General features: G+C 42.3%; 2 protein-coding genes across 3 annotated transcripts in view; both read left to right on the top strand.

The window, feature by feature from the left end:
* Window positions 1-15,252, top strand: part of TMEM50B (transmembrane protein 50B) — a 55,623-nt gene that overhangs the window by 1,182 nt on the left and 39,189 nt on the right. The window contains exon 2 of one of the 2 annotated variants that reach the window (XM_025449859.3): window positions 9,186-9,252. The gene's annotated coding sequence lies outside the window, so the exon portion shown is untranslated. Of the gene's footprint in view, window positions 1-9,071; window positions 9,253-15,252 lie in introns of those variants that run through there. The other variant, XM_025449860.3, reaches the window with a different exon arrangement.
* DNAJC28 (DnaJ heat shock protein family (Hsp40) member C28) lies at window positions 141-3,018 on the top strand. The gene is given in 2 exon segments (XM_025449856.3): window positions 141-246; window positions 248-3,018. Coding segments are annotated over 2 exon segments (1,182 nt in total). The 5' UTR covers window positions 141-168; the 3' UTR covers window positions 1,352-3,018.

Below are 15,252 nucleotides of genomic sequence, written 5' to 3'. Positions count from 1 at the left end.
GCGGAGGGAGAAGCAGGCTCCGTGCAAAGAGCCCAATGCGCGACTTGATCCTGGGATCACACCCTGAGCCAAAGGCAGATGCTCAATCGCTGAGCCAGTACAACTTTCATGATTCTATATTTGTTGTCTATTTGTAGATCACTGTTAGGAAGAACTCTGGGTACAATTATGAACACGATGTACGTGACAACGGCTCAGATCTTAAGATCTCATCTGATAAATGTTTCAATGATATCTAATCGAATTGAAAATGCTCCCATATCTCGGTGTCATTAGAAATAGAATGATGTCAACTCATAAATCCAAAAAGAAGATGAGAGAATATTACAGGCTGCTAAATCTGGATGAAGGATGCTCTGCAGATGACGTCAGGGAATCTTTTCATAAGCTTGCCAAGCAATACCATCCAGACGGTGACTCTAGTACTGCTGATTCTGCGACGTTTATAAGGATCGAAGAAGCTTATAGGAAGGTGCTTTCCCATGTGATAGGACAAACAAATGCCCGACAGAATAAAGTTGAAGAAGCAGAGGAAGAAGAAGACAAATTCAAATATAAAACACCCCAACACCGGCATTATTTAAGTTTTGAAGGTATTGGTTTCGGAACCCCAAGTCAACGGGAGAAGCAATATAGGCAGTTTAGAGCAGACCGTGCCACTGAGCAGGTGATGGAATATCAGAAGCAGAAACTACAAAGCCAGTATTTCGCCAATAGTGTAATTGTTAAAGATGTAAGACAGAGTAAAGAACAAAAGATAACTCAGGCTATAGATCGTTTAGTAGAGGATCTCATTCAGGAATCAATGGCCAAAGGAGACTTCGACAATCTCAGTGGGAAGGGAAAACCTCTAAAAAAATTTTCTGGCTGTTCATATATCGATCCCATGACTCACAACCTGAACAGAATATTGATAGATAATGGATACCAGCCAGAATGGATCCTAATGCAAAAAGAAATCAAAGATACCATTGATCAACTCAGAGAGGCCATTTTAGCATCAAGAAAAAAACTTGGGAATCCAATGACACTGAATGAACAGAAGCAGTGGAACCAAGTTTGTGACCAGTTTCAAGAAGACATCCGGAAACTAAACAAGCGAATTAATGATTTTAATTTAATTGTTCCCCTCCTGACCAGTCAGAAAGTCCATTTTGATGCACAGAAAGAAATTGCCAGAGCCCAAGAAGTATATGAGACCCTTACAAAAACAAAGGAAGTCACAGATAAAAACCCAAACAACACTGATCAGAGAGAAGGAGAGAAAACACCTGGAGTCAAGACAGGTTTTTTTAACTGGATGAATGTGTGGAAATTTATTAGAATATGGCCACTTAAATACTCACAGTAGTGCCCCAAACCATCTTCAGTTGTGCTGACATCACACAGAGGCTGAGATTTATTGTTGTAACACAAAAGCCTGAGAACTGTGTGCCTCTGTACTTAGTACAAAACTGATCACGTCTCCAGTGATGTGTGAGAAAGCTGTAAGAAACTGAGTCAGAAATGTCCAGCCAGCTTTGCTCTGAGGAGGTTGCAAGAACAGAAGAGAATTTCTAGGAAAACAATCCATTCCGGCGCATGAATGTCAGCCCCAGGTGAAATGATTTAGGTCAGGGACTCAGACTGGGAATCATAAAGGGTATTCCAAAAGTCTTAGTGCAATTTTCAGTTCTAATAACTCAGAAAACAGTTGCCATCTTCAAAAATAGTTACTGAACCAACAACAACAATCAAAAGCAAACCTTAAAAAGCATTCTCAAAGTCACAAAACTAAGGAAGTATGGGCCATAGGCAAGCAAACTTTCACAATGATGCATGTTTTTTGCAAGCTTGCTGCATTTATACACTTGAGGTTATTAAAGCTTACAACCATTCTAAGACTTGGGACACTATGTGGGTGGAAATGTTATGATCAGGAAATTAGCCCAATAGAGTTACTGCACTCTTCCTTTTTTATAAAGACCTCTGTGGGTACTGAATAAAAAACCAAAAACCCACAAAATTTCTGGGTTGTACTTTTTCCTGCCTTAACTTCATTATCTTAGCTATGGAGATCCATCAGCCAAGCTAGTTAATATAGCTGTTCTAGAAGTAGACTCCAGTGGCCACTTTTAAAAGAGTTTGGGTGTATTTTCTGCCCTTTTGGAGGTAAAATAATAAAAAAATCCTTGGGATCAATGGAAACTTAAGATTTCACTTCTGACTTCATCTCTAAGTCTCCCTGAAGCCTTTCTTTGTCATCTATCAGATTCCCCAGAGGCTTTTTCCATGTGAAAATCTCAATTTAGGGATATAATTTCCTGTCTTAGGAACCTTTTCATAAAGGAAAAGGTGTCTGAATTTTGTGCCAGTTTGCACTTTGGGCAAATGACAGGAGATTAACATTCGTGAGATTGTTACATTCCATCCACTTTCAGAAAATCTGACTTTTTAGGTTTGCGTAATTGCTTTAGCCACAGAATTGGGCAACTAGAAGAATACAGAGAGTGGTCAAACAGAGCAGATCTGTTTCCTTATTTAACTCAGAGTGCTGGATTATGGATGCGGTTGAGAAGTGGCACTTGCCACTCTGATTTTGAAAGAACAAGTTATTTTGTAAAGTGCGTGATGGTTAAGTAAAACTACATCTTCCAAAGGAAATTTCAGGACTTTCTACTTGGATGATGGGGTAATTAATTGGTATAATATATGATTATTTTACTGAATGAGTTATGTGGCTTCTACAATGATGGCATTACTGTAAATGAAATTGTGAACAGTATGAAATAGAGCTACATACTGAGAACTGTAGTTCTAAAACATTTTAGAAGGCTATGATTCTGTGAATCTTGTTAAGAATGGGAATAAGATGTATGATACCTAGTTGCATTGCAGCAACATAATACAAAAGACTATTTTCAATATTGGATAATGGGAAAGTAAACAACAAAAAATCTAGTAAACCCTTATTTTCAGCACAGCACACTTTATGTCTGTACATGTTGTCTATATTAATAAAATTAATTTTAATGATTATCCAATGGTCCCTTGTTATACAAACAACAAATAATAACTATTTTTGGCTGACCATCTGAAGAAATATTTTTTGTCTTTTTGATTGACGCTATAAAAGCTGTGATCAGAGATTCTTCTTAGGAAGAAGGCAAATTCACTTAGGGAAAAACAGATTCACTAATTTTAGAAATTAAGTTGCAGGCCCAAAAAAAGATCTTGGCCAGTTCATCAGCGTTTGTTTTTTTTGTATCTATTTATTCATGAGAGATACACAGAGAGAGGCAGGCTCCATGCAGCAAGCCCGGTGCTAGACTGGATCCGGGAATCCCAGGATCACGCCCTGAGCTGAAGGCAGACGCCCAATCGCTGAGCCACCCAGGCATCCCAAGTGTTTGTTGAACACAAAAGAAGTCACTTCTCCTTCCTTTGATGGAGACTTGACCCTTTCTGGATGTGTTACACCTTGTAACTTTGCCAACATCTCAGATGTAGTAGTAATGTCAACTCAGCAATAGACACATCAGAGTCTACCTAATTCCAGCTTTGAATTTCAGAGCTCCTTTCTTCAAGCTGTAGGACCAAGATCCTGGCCCAACACCCTGAGGAGCAGGGTGTGAAATGGTTTTTGCCCCTGTTCTGTATGCCCATGGCTAGTCTGGTACCTCAGGGCTCTAGTTTTCTGTTCCTTGGTAGAACAATGGCAATACTATTCTTTTTCTTCATCGAGCCATGGAGGTTCTGAACAGGGTTCTGCTCTTGGGGGTGGAGGGCCCCCCTGAGACCTTGTCTGTGTGCTTGGGGCCTGCTATTCCCTGACATACTTCCCTGCTGCCAACTGCCTGCCTGGGTGACCATCAATGGGCCTCAGCCACAATTTGGGACATTCTCAGTACCTCTCAGGAAGCCCTCGTGCTGATTTGCCTGTTCCTAGAAGTGCTGCCTTAACTTTTTGACAACGTTTTGTTCATTCAGCCTCCATTTGCTAAAGTCCTGAAAGGGGGCAGCCTGGGTGGCTCAGCGGTTTAGCGCTGCCTTCAGCCCAGGGTATGATCTTGGAGACCCGGGATCAAGTCCCCACATCGGGCTCCCTGCATAGAGCCTGCTTCTCCCTCTGCCTGTGTCTCTGCCTCTCTCTCTCTCTGCGTGTGTGTCTCATGAATAAATGAATAAAATCTTAAAAAAAAAAAAAAGTCCTGTAAAGAAATTCACCATTCCATCATCTGGGTGATCAGAAATCAGTAAGGAGGGGGAGGGCAATGGACGACCCCTCAGCCCCAAATGTAACCCTCAGATACTCATTTTGCTTGGTATTACTGCTGCCTCCAGCACCCTGGCCTCCCTCTCCTCCCCTGGCCTAAGGGCAGACCCATAAATGTTGCATAATACCTCTTGCCCAGCTGAGACCAGATCAAAACATCAAATACAACTTTCCTCAAGGCTTAGGATGACATAAGCAAAGGGAAGGCAGTCCACGGGACAGGGTAACACCCTCCCCAGTTTGTCTCTGAGCCCAGTCCCCCAGCCTGCTATAGGGAGGCAGAGCCTACCACTCCCACCTCTGAGAGAATCTTCGGGTACCCCAAGCATGACTCCACTCCCCCAGATCTGGATTTAGGAAACTAAGAACTAAGGGATTGTCTTTCTGGCCAAGACCAGTTTCAGAGTCTGGCTTCCTCTCTGAGGACCCACATCTTCCCTAGATGATTGATGTATGCCACTGTCCCCCAGCCTCCGCCGTGACAGGCTCCTACCTGAGAGTCTCAACACGACAGACATATCAAATAAGCTTAACATTGTTATAAGAGAGACCTACTCCAAATAAATAAATAGAATCTTAAGGGAGTGCTTAGGTGGCTCAGTCAGTTAAGTGTCTGCCTTCAGGCTCAGGTCACGATCCTGGTGTCCTGGGATCAAGCTTGTGTCGGGTTTCACACTCAGTGGGGAATCTGCTTGTTCCTCTCCCTCTGCTCCTCATGCTCTTGCTCACTCTCAAATAAGTGAATTTTTTTTTTAAAGATTTTATTTATTCTTGAGAGACACGGAGAGAGAGGCAGAGGCATAGGCAGAGGGAGAAGCAGGTTCCCCACAGGGAGACCAAAGTAGAACTCGATCCCAGGACCTGGGATCACGACCTGGGCCAAAGGCAGATGCTCAACCACTGACCCATCCAGGCGCCCAGTAAATGAGTCTTTAAAAAGAGAGAGACCTACTCACAGTTTTGGGGCAGGTCCTTGCTGGTGTACCTCGAGGACCTTCTAGTAAGGAGCACATGGCCCAGTGGTGACTCAGCTTTAAGATTTATAGCAGGGCCTCTATGCTCTCTGTGGTTTCACCTCCATGGGTGAAACTGGTCCCGGGCTTTGTCCTTTCAACTTTTCCACTTAGCCACAGTTTATACCATGACTTGCTCAATGATATCCAAGCTTCTCAGTTAGATTTGCTTAAAAATGTGGTAGATGGCTGTTGTGTTTTCGGCTGCCTTTCATCTTGAGAATGGACTGTTTGATGGTGGTATGTGTCATTCATCTAGGGAGGATGTGGTTCCTAGCACAGGAAGTCAGACTTTTGAAGATGATCCTGATAGGCGAGAAGATCCCTAATTTTCTTAAATATGCTCAAAAATGGTCATGTGAGCTAGGCTCTGCCAAGACAAGTCCTTGGGAGACATGGTTCAGAATGATGCACAGAAGGAAACAGGCTGGCTTTCTGTAGACATGCCACTTAGCTGGTGCAAGAAGGCAGTGGCTGCCCGGTGGACAGAGAAGTGGCATCCATGTCACCGGCAATGGCAGCCAAATTGATGGGCGTGGCCACAGTAGCTTTGGTGTTTTCCTCACCAGGTCAGTTTTTCAGTGTGGTTTCGGGCATTGTTCCTGGAAACAACTGTGAGCCGCTTTCTTTGGCCCTCCCGAAAGTTCCAGTGTCCTTTCATAAATCTCTCTTTTTTTTTTAAAAAGATTTTATTTATTCATTCATCCGAGACAGAGAAAGAGAGAGAGAGGCAGAGACATAGGCAGAGAGAGAAGAGCGAATGAGTGCTGGGGGAGGAGGGGCATTTCAAGCTCTGTCTCCTCAGGGAGAGGAGTGTGATGCAGGACTCAATCCCAGGACCCCAGGATCACAACCTGAGCCAAAGCCAGATGCTTAACCACTGAGCCACCCGGTTGCCCCCATAAATCCCTTTTCTGCTTAATCCAGCTAGAGTAGGGGCTGCCACTTGCAGCTAAGAACTGTGACTGATACAGATGAGATCATGAGAATCTCATGGGTTTGGGATACTTGGGAGCTATATGCTAGATTGTGGTGTACTAGGTACATGGACTCTCAGACTCTCAGCTCTACACACCTCTTTGTAGGTGTGTAATCCTGGGCAAAATACCAAACTTCATTGACTCACAGATTACTCAAGTATAAACCCTCAAAATGATGGCTTATTGCAAGGATTCACTGAGATACAATATATAAAAATTCCAGCGTGGTTTTTGAATCAGGTTGAATGTACAGTGCTGAGCTAATAAAATAATAAATAGAAGTTTGTGTAATTTTATTTTTTAATTTATATATATATTTAAATATTTATTTATCTGTTTGTTTGTTTATTTATTTATTTATTTATTTGAGACACAGAGAGAGGCAGAGGCATAACCAGAGGGAGAAGTAGGCTCCCTGTAGGGAGCCCGATGGGGACTCGATCCCAGGACCCCAGGATCACAACCTGAGCCAAAAGCAGACGCTCAACTACTGAGCCACCCAGGCGCCCCAAGTTTTTATTATTTTAAAGGTTTGTTTTAAAAAAATGTTCCCCTAGGGGGTGCCTAGGTGATTCAGTTGGTTGAGTGTCCAACTCTCAATTTCAGCTCAGGTCCTGATCTCATGGGTTGTGGGTGGAGACTCTGTATCTGAGCCCAGAGTCTGCTTGAAATGCCCCCCCTCCCCCAGCACTCATTCACTCTCTCTCTCTCTCTCTCAAATAAAGGGGGGAATTTTTATTTCAAAGCTGATCCATTGCTAGTTTTCTGAATTCACCAAAACTGTTCTATGACATGCCTTCAGCTAGTGGGAGGCATTAAATGAGGATGTGGAAGAGCCAGTGAAGAAAGACCACATATTGTACGATTCCATTTATGTGACCAGTCTAGGATAGGCAAATCTCTAGAGATAGAAAGTAGATAGTGGTGGCGTACAGCTGTAGGGTTTGGGAGGAAATGGGGAGTGACTGGTAATGCTCAGGGGTTTTCTTTTTGGAGGTGATAAAAATGTTCTAAAATTGATTGTGGTAATGGTTGAACAGTTCTGTGAATGTACTAAGAACCTACTGAATTGTGTGCTTTAAATGAGTGGATTTTATGGTATGTGAAAGCTGTTTTTTTATAAAAAGAAATTAAAAAGTAAGAGAAAATATAGAGCAGTTCTGAATTTGGTAGGTTGCTTGCTACTTTTCTGTAGGCAAAAAATGTCCTCAAAAGCATAAAGAGTGAGGGAACTGTTTTAAATTAAGCACAAAAATGACAGCCAATGTTTGAAGAATTTAAATTTAGATGCTTTCACATCTATAGCAAATGTTGATTAATGTGTACAAATTTCTGCAAAACCCCCACAGAACTGCGTTAGTATTCCCAGGCATTTGCTACTGTGTCTTTTTTTTTTTTAAGATTTTATTTTTTTAAGTAATCTCTACACCCAGCATGGGGCTTGAACCACATCCCTGAGATCAAGAGTAGCATGCTCCACGACTGAGCCAGTCATACCCATCACTGTGTCTCTCTTACAACAAATAGCTACTCTTACCAAAATGAGTGGTGGCCTTACATAAACAATTTTCTCCACAAAATGGAGAAAATTAGATAAAAGCAAATGCATGTTTTGTAAAAACTGATTGAAAGAACGTGGGCTTTAATGACATAAAAACTTCTTTTAAAAGATTTTATTTATTTGAGAGAGAGGCAGAGAGAACACAAATGGGGGGTGGAGCAGAGGCAGAGGGAGGAGAAGCAGACTCCTTTTTGAGTGTGGGGGCCCAATGTGGGGCTTGATCCCAGGACCCGGAGATCATGACCTGAGCCAAAGTCAGATGTTTAACCGTCTGAGCTACCCAGGCACCCCACATATAAAAACTTTTTTTTCTAGGGACGCCAGGGTGGCTCAGCAGTTGAGTGCCTGCCTTTGGCTCAGGTAGTGATCCTGGGGTCCTGGGATCGAGTCCCACATCGGGCTCCCCAGAGGGAGCCTGCTTCTCCCTCTGCCTATGTCTGTGCCTCTCTCTGTGTCTCTCATGAATAAATAAATAAAATCTTAAAAAAAAAAAAAAACACGCTTTTTACTCTGGAACTCATTAGGTGATTAGGCGGTAGGTAAGATGTCAATCCCTGCTATCTCCCATTACACATCATGCAGCCCAGAGTCTGTGGGGAAGGAAAAACGTAAAACCCTGCCTTTCCTTTCTTCTCTTTCTTCTCTCCAACACCAAGAACAAGTGGCCCCAACACATCGTGATTCTGAAAGCTTCTGGACATGAGTGTCAGGGGCTGCCAGAGTGAAGAAGAAGACCTGTGCATGCTTCGGTCCCGCTCTTATGGGCACGAGTATCTTGAGAGGTTTGGGAAATGCCTATTTTAAGCTTATCCCTGATGGTGCCAGCCTGCCCACAGGCGCCAAGGCCTCTGGCCCAAGGGCAAAAAAATACATCAACTGGCTGGGGAAGTGTTACATAGTACAACAGCGTAAGGTTCTTTATTTGGAAAAGGACAAAGTCTTTTTTATTTTGAAAATTCACATATATATGTTAAAAAAAACTCAATCAATGCAAAAGGATAGACAATGAAAAAAAAAAGGATAGACAATGAACAAATGAGTTCCTCTTTATTTTTATTTTATTTTTTTTAATGAGTTCCTCTTTAAACCAGACCCCCACTCCACTCCCACCCCCACTACCACCCAGACCCAGACCTCCCACCCAGACCCAACCCTACTTCCCAGATCTGACTGCCATCAACAACTTCAACTAGTTTTTTTATGCTGTGGTAACAAATGACTAGAAAATTAGTGGCTTAAGTACCACATTTATTGCCTTACAGTTCTGGAGGTCAGAAGTCTGAAGCGGATCTTACTGGGCTAAAATCAAGGTGTTCGTGGGGCTTCATTCCTTCTAGAGGCTCTAGGAGAGAATCTGATACCTTGCTTTTTTCCAGCTTCTAGAAGCCACCTGTATTCTTGGTTTGCGGCCCCTTCCTCTATCTTCAAAGCCAGAGACAGCAGGTAAGTCCTTCTCATGTCACGCTACTTGGACTCTCCTGCCTCCTCCCCTTTCTGCTGACAGGACCCTCGGATTTACCTCGGTCCCTCCTAGATCATCCGGCACAATCTTCCTTTTTTGGGGTCAGTCTGTTAGCAACCTTAATTTCCTTTTGTTAAGTAACGTAACATATTCACAGATTCTAAGAATTAGGACATATTTGGGGAAGCCATTATCCGGCTACCACAATATCCTGCGAAAAGTTTATATATTTAATTGATATACACACACTGTCTTTCCATCTCTCTCTCAAAAACACACAAATGCAAACACACTCTATGTGCTCCTCTTATCTTTTTCTTCACCTATTAATATATATCTTCAAGACCTTTCCAAATCAACACACTCAGCTCTATTTCATTATCTGTTAAGCCTGCCTGAGATTGTTGTATGTTCTCATGGAAATAAGAACTAATCGCTAGCGAGCAGATGAAGTAAATAGCAGTGCAAGGTTAGACCAAGAGAGGCCTTGGGGCAGAGAGACAGCAAGCGCAAGCTGAAGTGTCCATGAGTCGGGAGTGAGATATGGCATGATAATGCATCGTAAGGTATGAGGCACAGAGAAGCTGATGATAGCTTAGTTGAACAATTTCCTTGCATTAACTAATCTTCGCTATGACATAGGTACTATTAACACTTTTTAAAAAAATTTATTTTCTTAAAGATTTTGTTTGTTCATGAGAGACACACACACAGAGAGGCAGAGACACAGGCAGAGGGAGAAGCAGGCTCCCTGCAGGAAGCCCGATATGGGACTCAATCCCAAACTCCAGGATCACACCTGAGCCAAAGGCAGAGCTTAACCACTGAGCCTCCCAGGCATCCCTATTAATAACACTTTTTGAGAGCTGAGGAAACTAATGAGGCACAGAGAGGTTAAGTAACTTGCGTTGGGTGCCACAGCTAGAAAGTGTTCAGGGGTAGGGGTTTGAACCCAGATTGTCTTGGGCTGGTCAGGTTCCAGATCCCTGTTCTTAGCCACACACTGTGCTGTGGTGTCGACAGAGAGGATTTTGAAGCAGATCACATTAGTGGGCAGCTTCTGCAATGAAGAGTCAAGATACTGAGTTTCCTGGGGCTGCCTTGAATTCAGTGTGTCTTAATTGTTGGGCTGTCATTCTTGCCCTTCATCTTCCCTCAAGCTTCCTCCCCTCATACCGTGAGCAAGAGGCAGTGTGATGCAGTAGTAAAAGAGTGGGCTTTGGAGCTAGGAGACTGGAAGTCAGATCCAGGTTTTGTCACTCACTACCTATGGGATTTTCTTGAGTTTCTGTTTCTTCATCTGTCCAATGAGTATACAGTAGACCCTTGAACACCGGGGTTTGTACTGCGTGGGACCACTTATAGATGGTACTGTAAATGTATTTTCTCTTCCTTATGATTTTCCTTCTCTAACTTACTTTATTTAAGAATACAGTATATAATATATCTAACAAACGAAGCATGTTTTAATTGATTATTTGTGTTATCGGTAAGGCTTCCAGTCAACAGTAGGCTGTTACAGTTAAGTTTGGGGGGAGTCAAAAGTTATAGGGGCATTTTTTGACTGTGGGGGAGGGTTGGCGCTCCTAACCCCCCTATTGCTCAGGGGTCAACTGTAATCAGACCTAACTTGCAAGGATAGCTGTAATCCTTAGAGATGATGAATATGAAATGCTAGGTGCAGGATGAAGTCCTTAGACGTAACTCAGTGGTTCTCTGGGCACTATTGCCCCCAGAGGATGTTTTGGAAATTTATGGAGGAATCTTCGAAAACAAAATGGTTGGAGGGGCACAACCAGCAGAGCTTCTGTTTTGCCCGTTTGGACCTGTACGTTGTGCTGGCTGGCATCTATTCTGATTGGTTGGTAAGTCCATGCAATCCTAATTGTTAAATATTTCAAATATCACCCAGGACCACAAACATTTAGGAAGTGGAGTCAGTGATCCTGAGGGTTTGCAATGCAGGTAACAAAAAGAAGGAATTATTTCAAGTCTTGGCCAACATTCAAACATCTCACCAGATATTCCTGTGGGGGGAAAATAGTCTTGTTTATAATAATCTAAGCCTGGAACAGAATTATATTTTACATATAAACACAACATACTTTGGGGCATGAATTAAAATATACTTTTTTGGGGACGCCTGGGTGGCTCAGTGGTTGAGCATCTGCCTTTGGCTCAGGGCGTGATCCTGGGGTCTTGGGATCAAGTCCCGCATTGGGCTCCTTGCAGGGAGCCTGCTTCTCCCTCTGCCTGTGTCTCTGCCTCTCTCATGAATAAATAAATAAAATCTTTAAAAAATAAAATACACGTTTTTTTTTACAAATGCAAATACTGTAAAAGTTGTACTTATTTTGAGGGAAATTTTACCAAGAGCTGTACCCCAGTTCAGCAGCTCATTAGTGATGACACCATGGCTTATGGCATTTGAATGATCAGTACTACATGCCTATTAGAGTTTGCTTTTAGTATTGAATGCAAATAGGTACCAGAGGAGATTGGCTTTTACTTAAAAGCCAACTGTGGGGAACCCTGGGTGGTGCAGCGGTTTAGCGCCTGCCTTTGGCCCAGGGCACGATCCTGGAGACCCGGGATCGAGTCCCACATCGGGCTCCCGGCGCATGGAGCCTGCTTCTCCCTCTGCCTATGTCTCTGCCTCTCTCTCTCTCTCTCTCTCTGTGACTATCATAAATAAATAAAAATTAAAAAAAAAAAAGCCAACTGTGACCACATTAGTAAATCTTGCAGCCAGCATCCAAGATGACCCTCAAAGATCTCCACTTTCTTTTTCTTTTTTAAAGATTTCTTTATTGGGGCACCTGGGTGGCTCAGTGGTTGAGCATCTGCCTTTGGCCCAGGTCGTGATCCCAGGGTCCTGGGATCAAGTCCCACACCAGGGAGCCTGCTTCTCCCTCTGCCTATGTCTCTGCCTCTCTCCCTGTGTCTCTCATGAATAAATAAATAAAATCTTTAAAATAAATTATAAAGATTTATTTTATATATAGAGAGAAAGAGCAGGCACGAGAGGGGTAGAGGGAGAGGGAAAGAGAATCCCAAGCAGACTCTGTGCTGAGCATGGAGGCCACTGTGGGGCTTGATCTCATGACCCCGAGATTGCCACCCCAGCTGAAACCAAGTGTTGGATGCTTGACCGACTATGCCACTCCCTCCCCACTTTCATGTAATATTTCTTTTTTTTTAAAAGAAGATATTTACATTTTTGGGTAGTGCCCTCCCATATTGTATCAGATTTGGTCTGCGTGATCAATAATGTATAAGAAGTGACAGCACGTCACATCTGAGGCTAGAAGCTTCCTGCTTTCTCACTTTCTGTTAGGTCACTCACTTTGGGTGAGGCCTATTGCCATGACTCGATGCAGCCTTGTGGAGAGGCACATGCATCCAGGCTCTGAAGCCTCCAGCCTCCAGCCATGAGAATGAGCATTATTGAAAGCGGAACCTTCAGAGATCTGCAACCCCTGCTGATGGTTTAACTGTAATCTCATGAAGAATCCTGAGCCAGAACAATTTAGCTAAGTTGCTTCCAGATTCCTGATCCTTAGACATTATGTAAAATAATAAATAAATCTTTGATGTTTTAAATCACTAAGTTTGAGGATAATTTGCTACATAGTAATAGATAATAGAGTAGATGTACATGAAACTATTCTCATTAATTTCATTAATAAGTATTGTTTTTAAAATATTTCATATATGCTACCCTTCTAGTACAACGAAAATCTATATTGCAAAAGCTACATGTTGAAATGACTTATTAATCTGGGGGTCACCTGTTGTTTTATCATATTCTGTTCCTAGAGGCATTTTACCTAACTTCTGTATGGTTTTGAGTACAACTGTACTACTGCATTTACTGACTCATTTTTCTCTTCCCTGATAGGAAGAATTTTTGAATCAATCTTTTAAGCATTGGTATCTGAATATATCCTTGATGTAGAGTACTTGCAGTATTTCACTGCCACCTTTTCCTAGATTATAACATAGATAATTATTTTATTTTATTAAAAATTTTATTTATTTATTTATTTGAAAGAGAGAGCACTCAAGCACAGGAGTGGGAGGGAAAGGCAGAGGGAGAAGCAGGATTCCTGCTGAGCAAGGAGCCTGATGTGGAACTAGATCTCAGGACCTCAGGATCGTGACCTGAGCCAAAGGCAGGCATTTAACTGACTGAGCCACCCAGACATCCCTTACTTTTTTTTTTTTTTTTTTAAAGTAGGCTCCACAGCTAGTGTGGAGCTCAGTGCAGGGCTTGAACTCACAACCCTGAGATCAAGACTGAACTGAGCTGAGCTCAAGAGTCAGATACTTAACTATCACCCAAGTGGCCCATAGGAGACTATTTTAACATGACACTTATAAAGCAGCCTGACTCATTTCTAAGAGTATCACACTTCCTATTTTCTCCATGTGTGTCTCTATTTCTACTGAGGATATGTCTCCATTTTTTTTTTTTGTTTGCTTTAAAACTAGGATTTTTGGGACACCTGGGTGGCTCAGCAGTTGAGTGCCTGCCCAGGGCGTGATCCTGGAGTCCCAGGATGGAGTCCCACATCGGGCTCCCTGCATGGAGCCTGCTTCTCTCTCTGCCTCTCTCATGAATAAATTAATTAAATCATAAATAAATAAATAAATAAATAAATAAATAAATAAATAAATAAATAAAATAAAACTAGGATTTTGGAGTACCTGGGTGACTCAATTGGTTAAGTGTCCAAGTGTCTTGATTTTAGCTTGGATCATATTAGGGTTGTGGGATTGAGCCCTGTGTGGGGCTCCTCAGCAGGGAGTGTGCTGGATTCCCTTTCTCCACCACCCTCTCCCCCTCCCCACAAGGCGTTCTCTCTCATAAATAAATAAATAAATAAATAAATAAATAAATAAATAAATAAATAAATAAAACAAACTCTGGGGTTTATGGGGCACCTGGGTGGCTCAGTTGGTTAAGTGTTTGATTCTTGATTTTCACTCAGGTCCCTGATGTCATCTCAGGGTCCTAAGATGGAGACTACCTCGTGCTCCATATGCAGCAGGGAGTCTCTTTCTCCCTGTGCCCCTCCTTCTGCTCACTTGCTCTCTCTCTCTCTTCCTCTCTCAAATAAATAAATAAATTCATAAATACATAAATAAATAATCTTTAACAGAAAAAAACTATGTTTTTTGGTTTCATTTTGTTTTTTACTATTCTATAAAGCCAGTTTGAGATTATTTTTCTTGTTCCTTGCAACTGAAGGAGCCAATTGATAAACGAAGCCACTGCCATCAACAGTCTAGACTGTAGAAAGAAATGTCTCGTCTCCTGCCTGTCTCACATAACCCTCCAAACTTTGGTTTCATTTCCCATCTAAAGACCAATCTTTCTCCCAAACGATTGGCACTGAATATCCATACTCCTGAGAGAGGGTCATTTCGGATCCATAGGAATGTGATCTTAATTTCAAGATAACTTTATCCAAATACAACAGTTCTACTGACTTATGCAAAATCTTTTTGTTACACAACCCCCTAACTTTATGGAGGAAGTGACAATATTTTCAGAAGTACATGTTTACACATTAAGTTTTAGTCTTTCAGTTTCTGCATTACACATTGGGTGTGCACTTTTTTTTAAAGATTTTATTTATTTATTTGTGAGAAACACAGAGAAAGAGGCAGAGACACAGGCAAAGGGAGAAGCAAGCTCCCTGTGGGGAGTCCTAGGACCCCAGGATCACGACCTGAGCCAAAGGCAGATGCTCAACCACTGAGCCACCCAGGTGCCCTAAGTGTGTACTTTCAAAAGATGAGGACTGAATGCCGCTTTATCAGAGTAAGTTCATGAAACAGCCTTAAGAAAATAAGAACAAACCAGAACCTGCAAGACCTAGTGTGAAGGACAGCTTGGATTGTTCCTTTTTCTTAGTAGGTTTGAGCCCACCAGACTGGAATCTGCCTGTCTAATTTTAGGTGAAGCAGCCTTA

This window comes from Canis lupus, chromosome 31 (assembly GCF_003254725.2).
Source record: "Canis lupus dingo isolate Sandy chromosome 31, ASM325472v2, whole genome shotgun sequence".
NCBI lineage: Eukaryota > Metazoa > Chordata > Mammalia > Carnivora > Canidae > Canis > Canis lupus.
The sequence above is the reverse complement of the archived record's forward strand: the minus strand, read 5'-3'. Positions and strand labels throughout refer to the sequence as shown.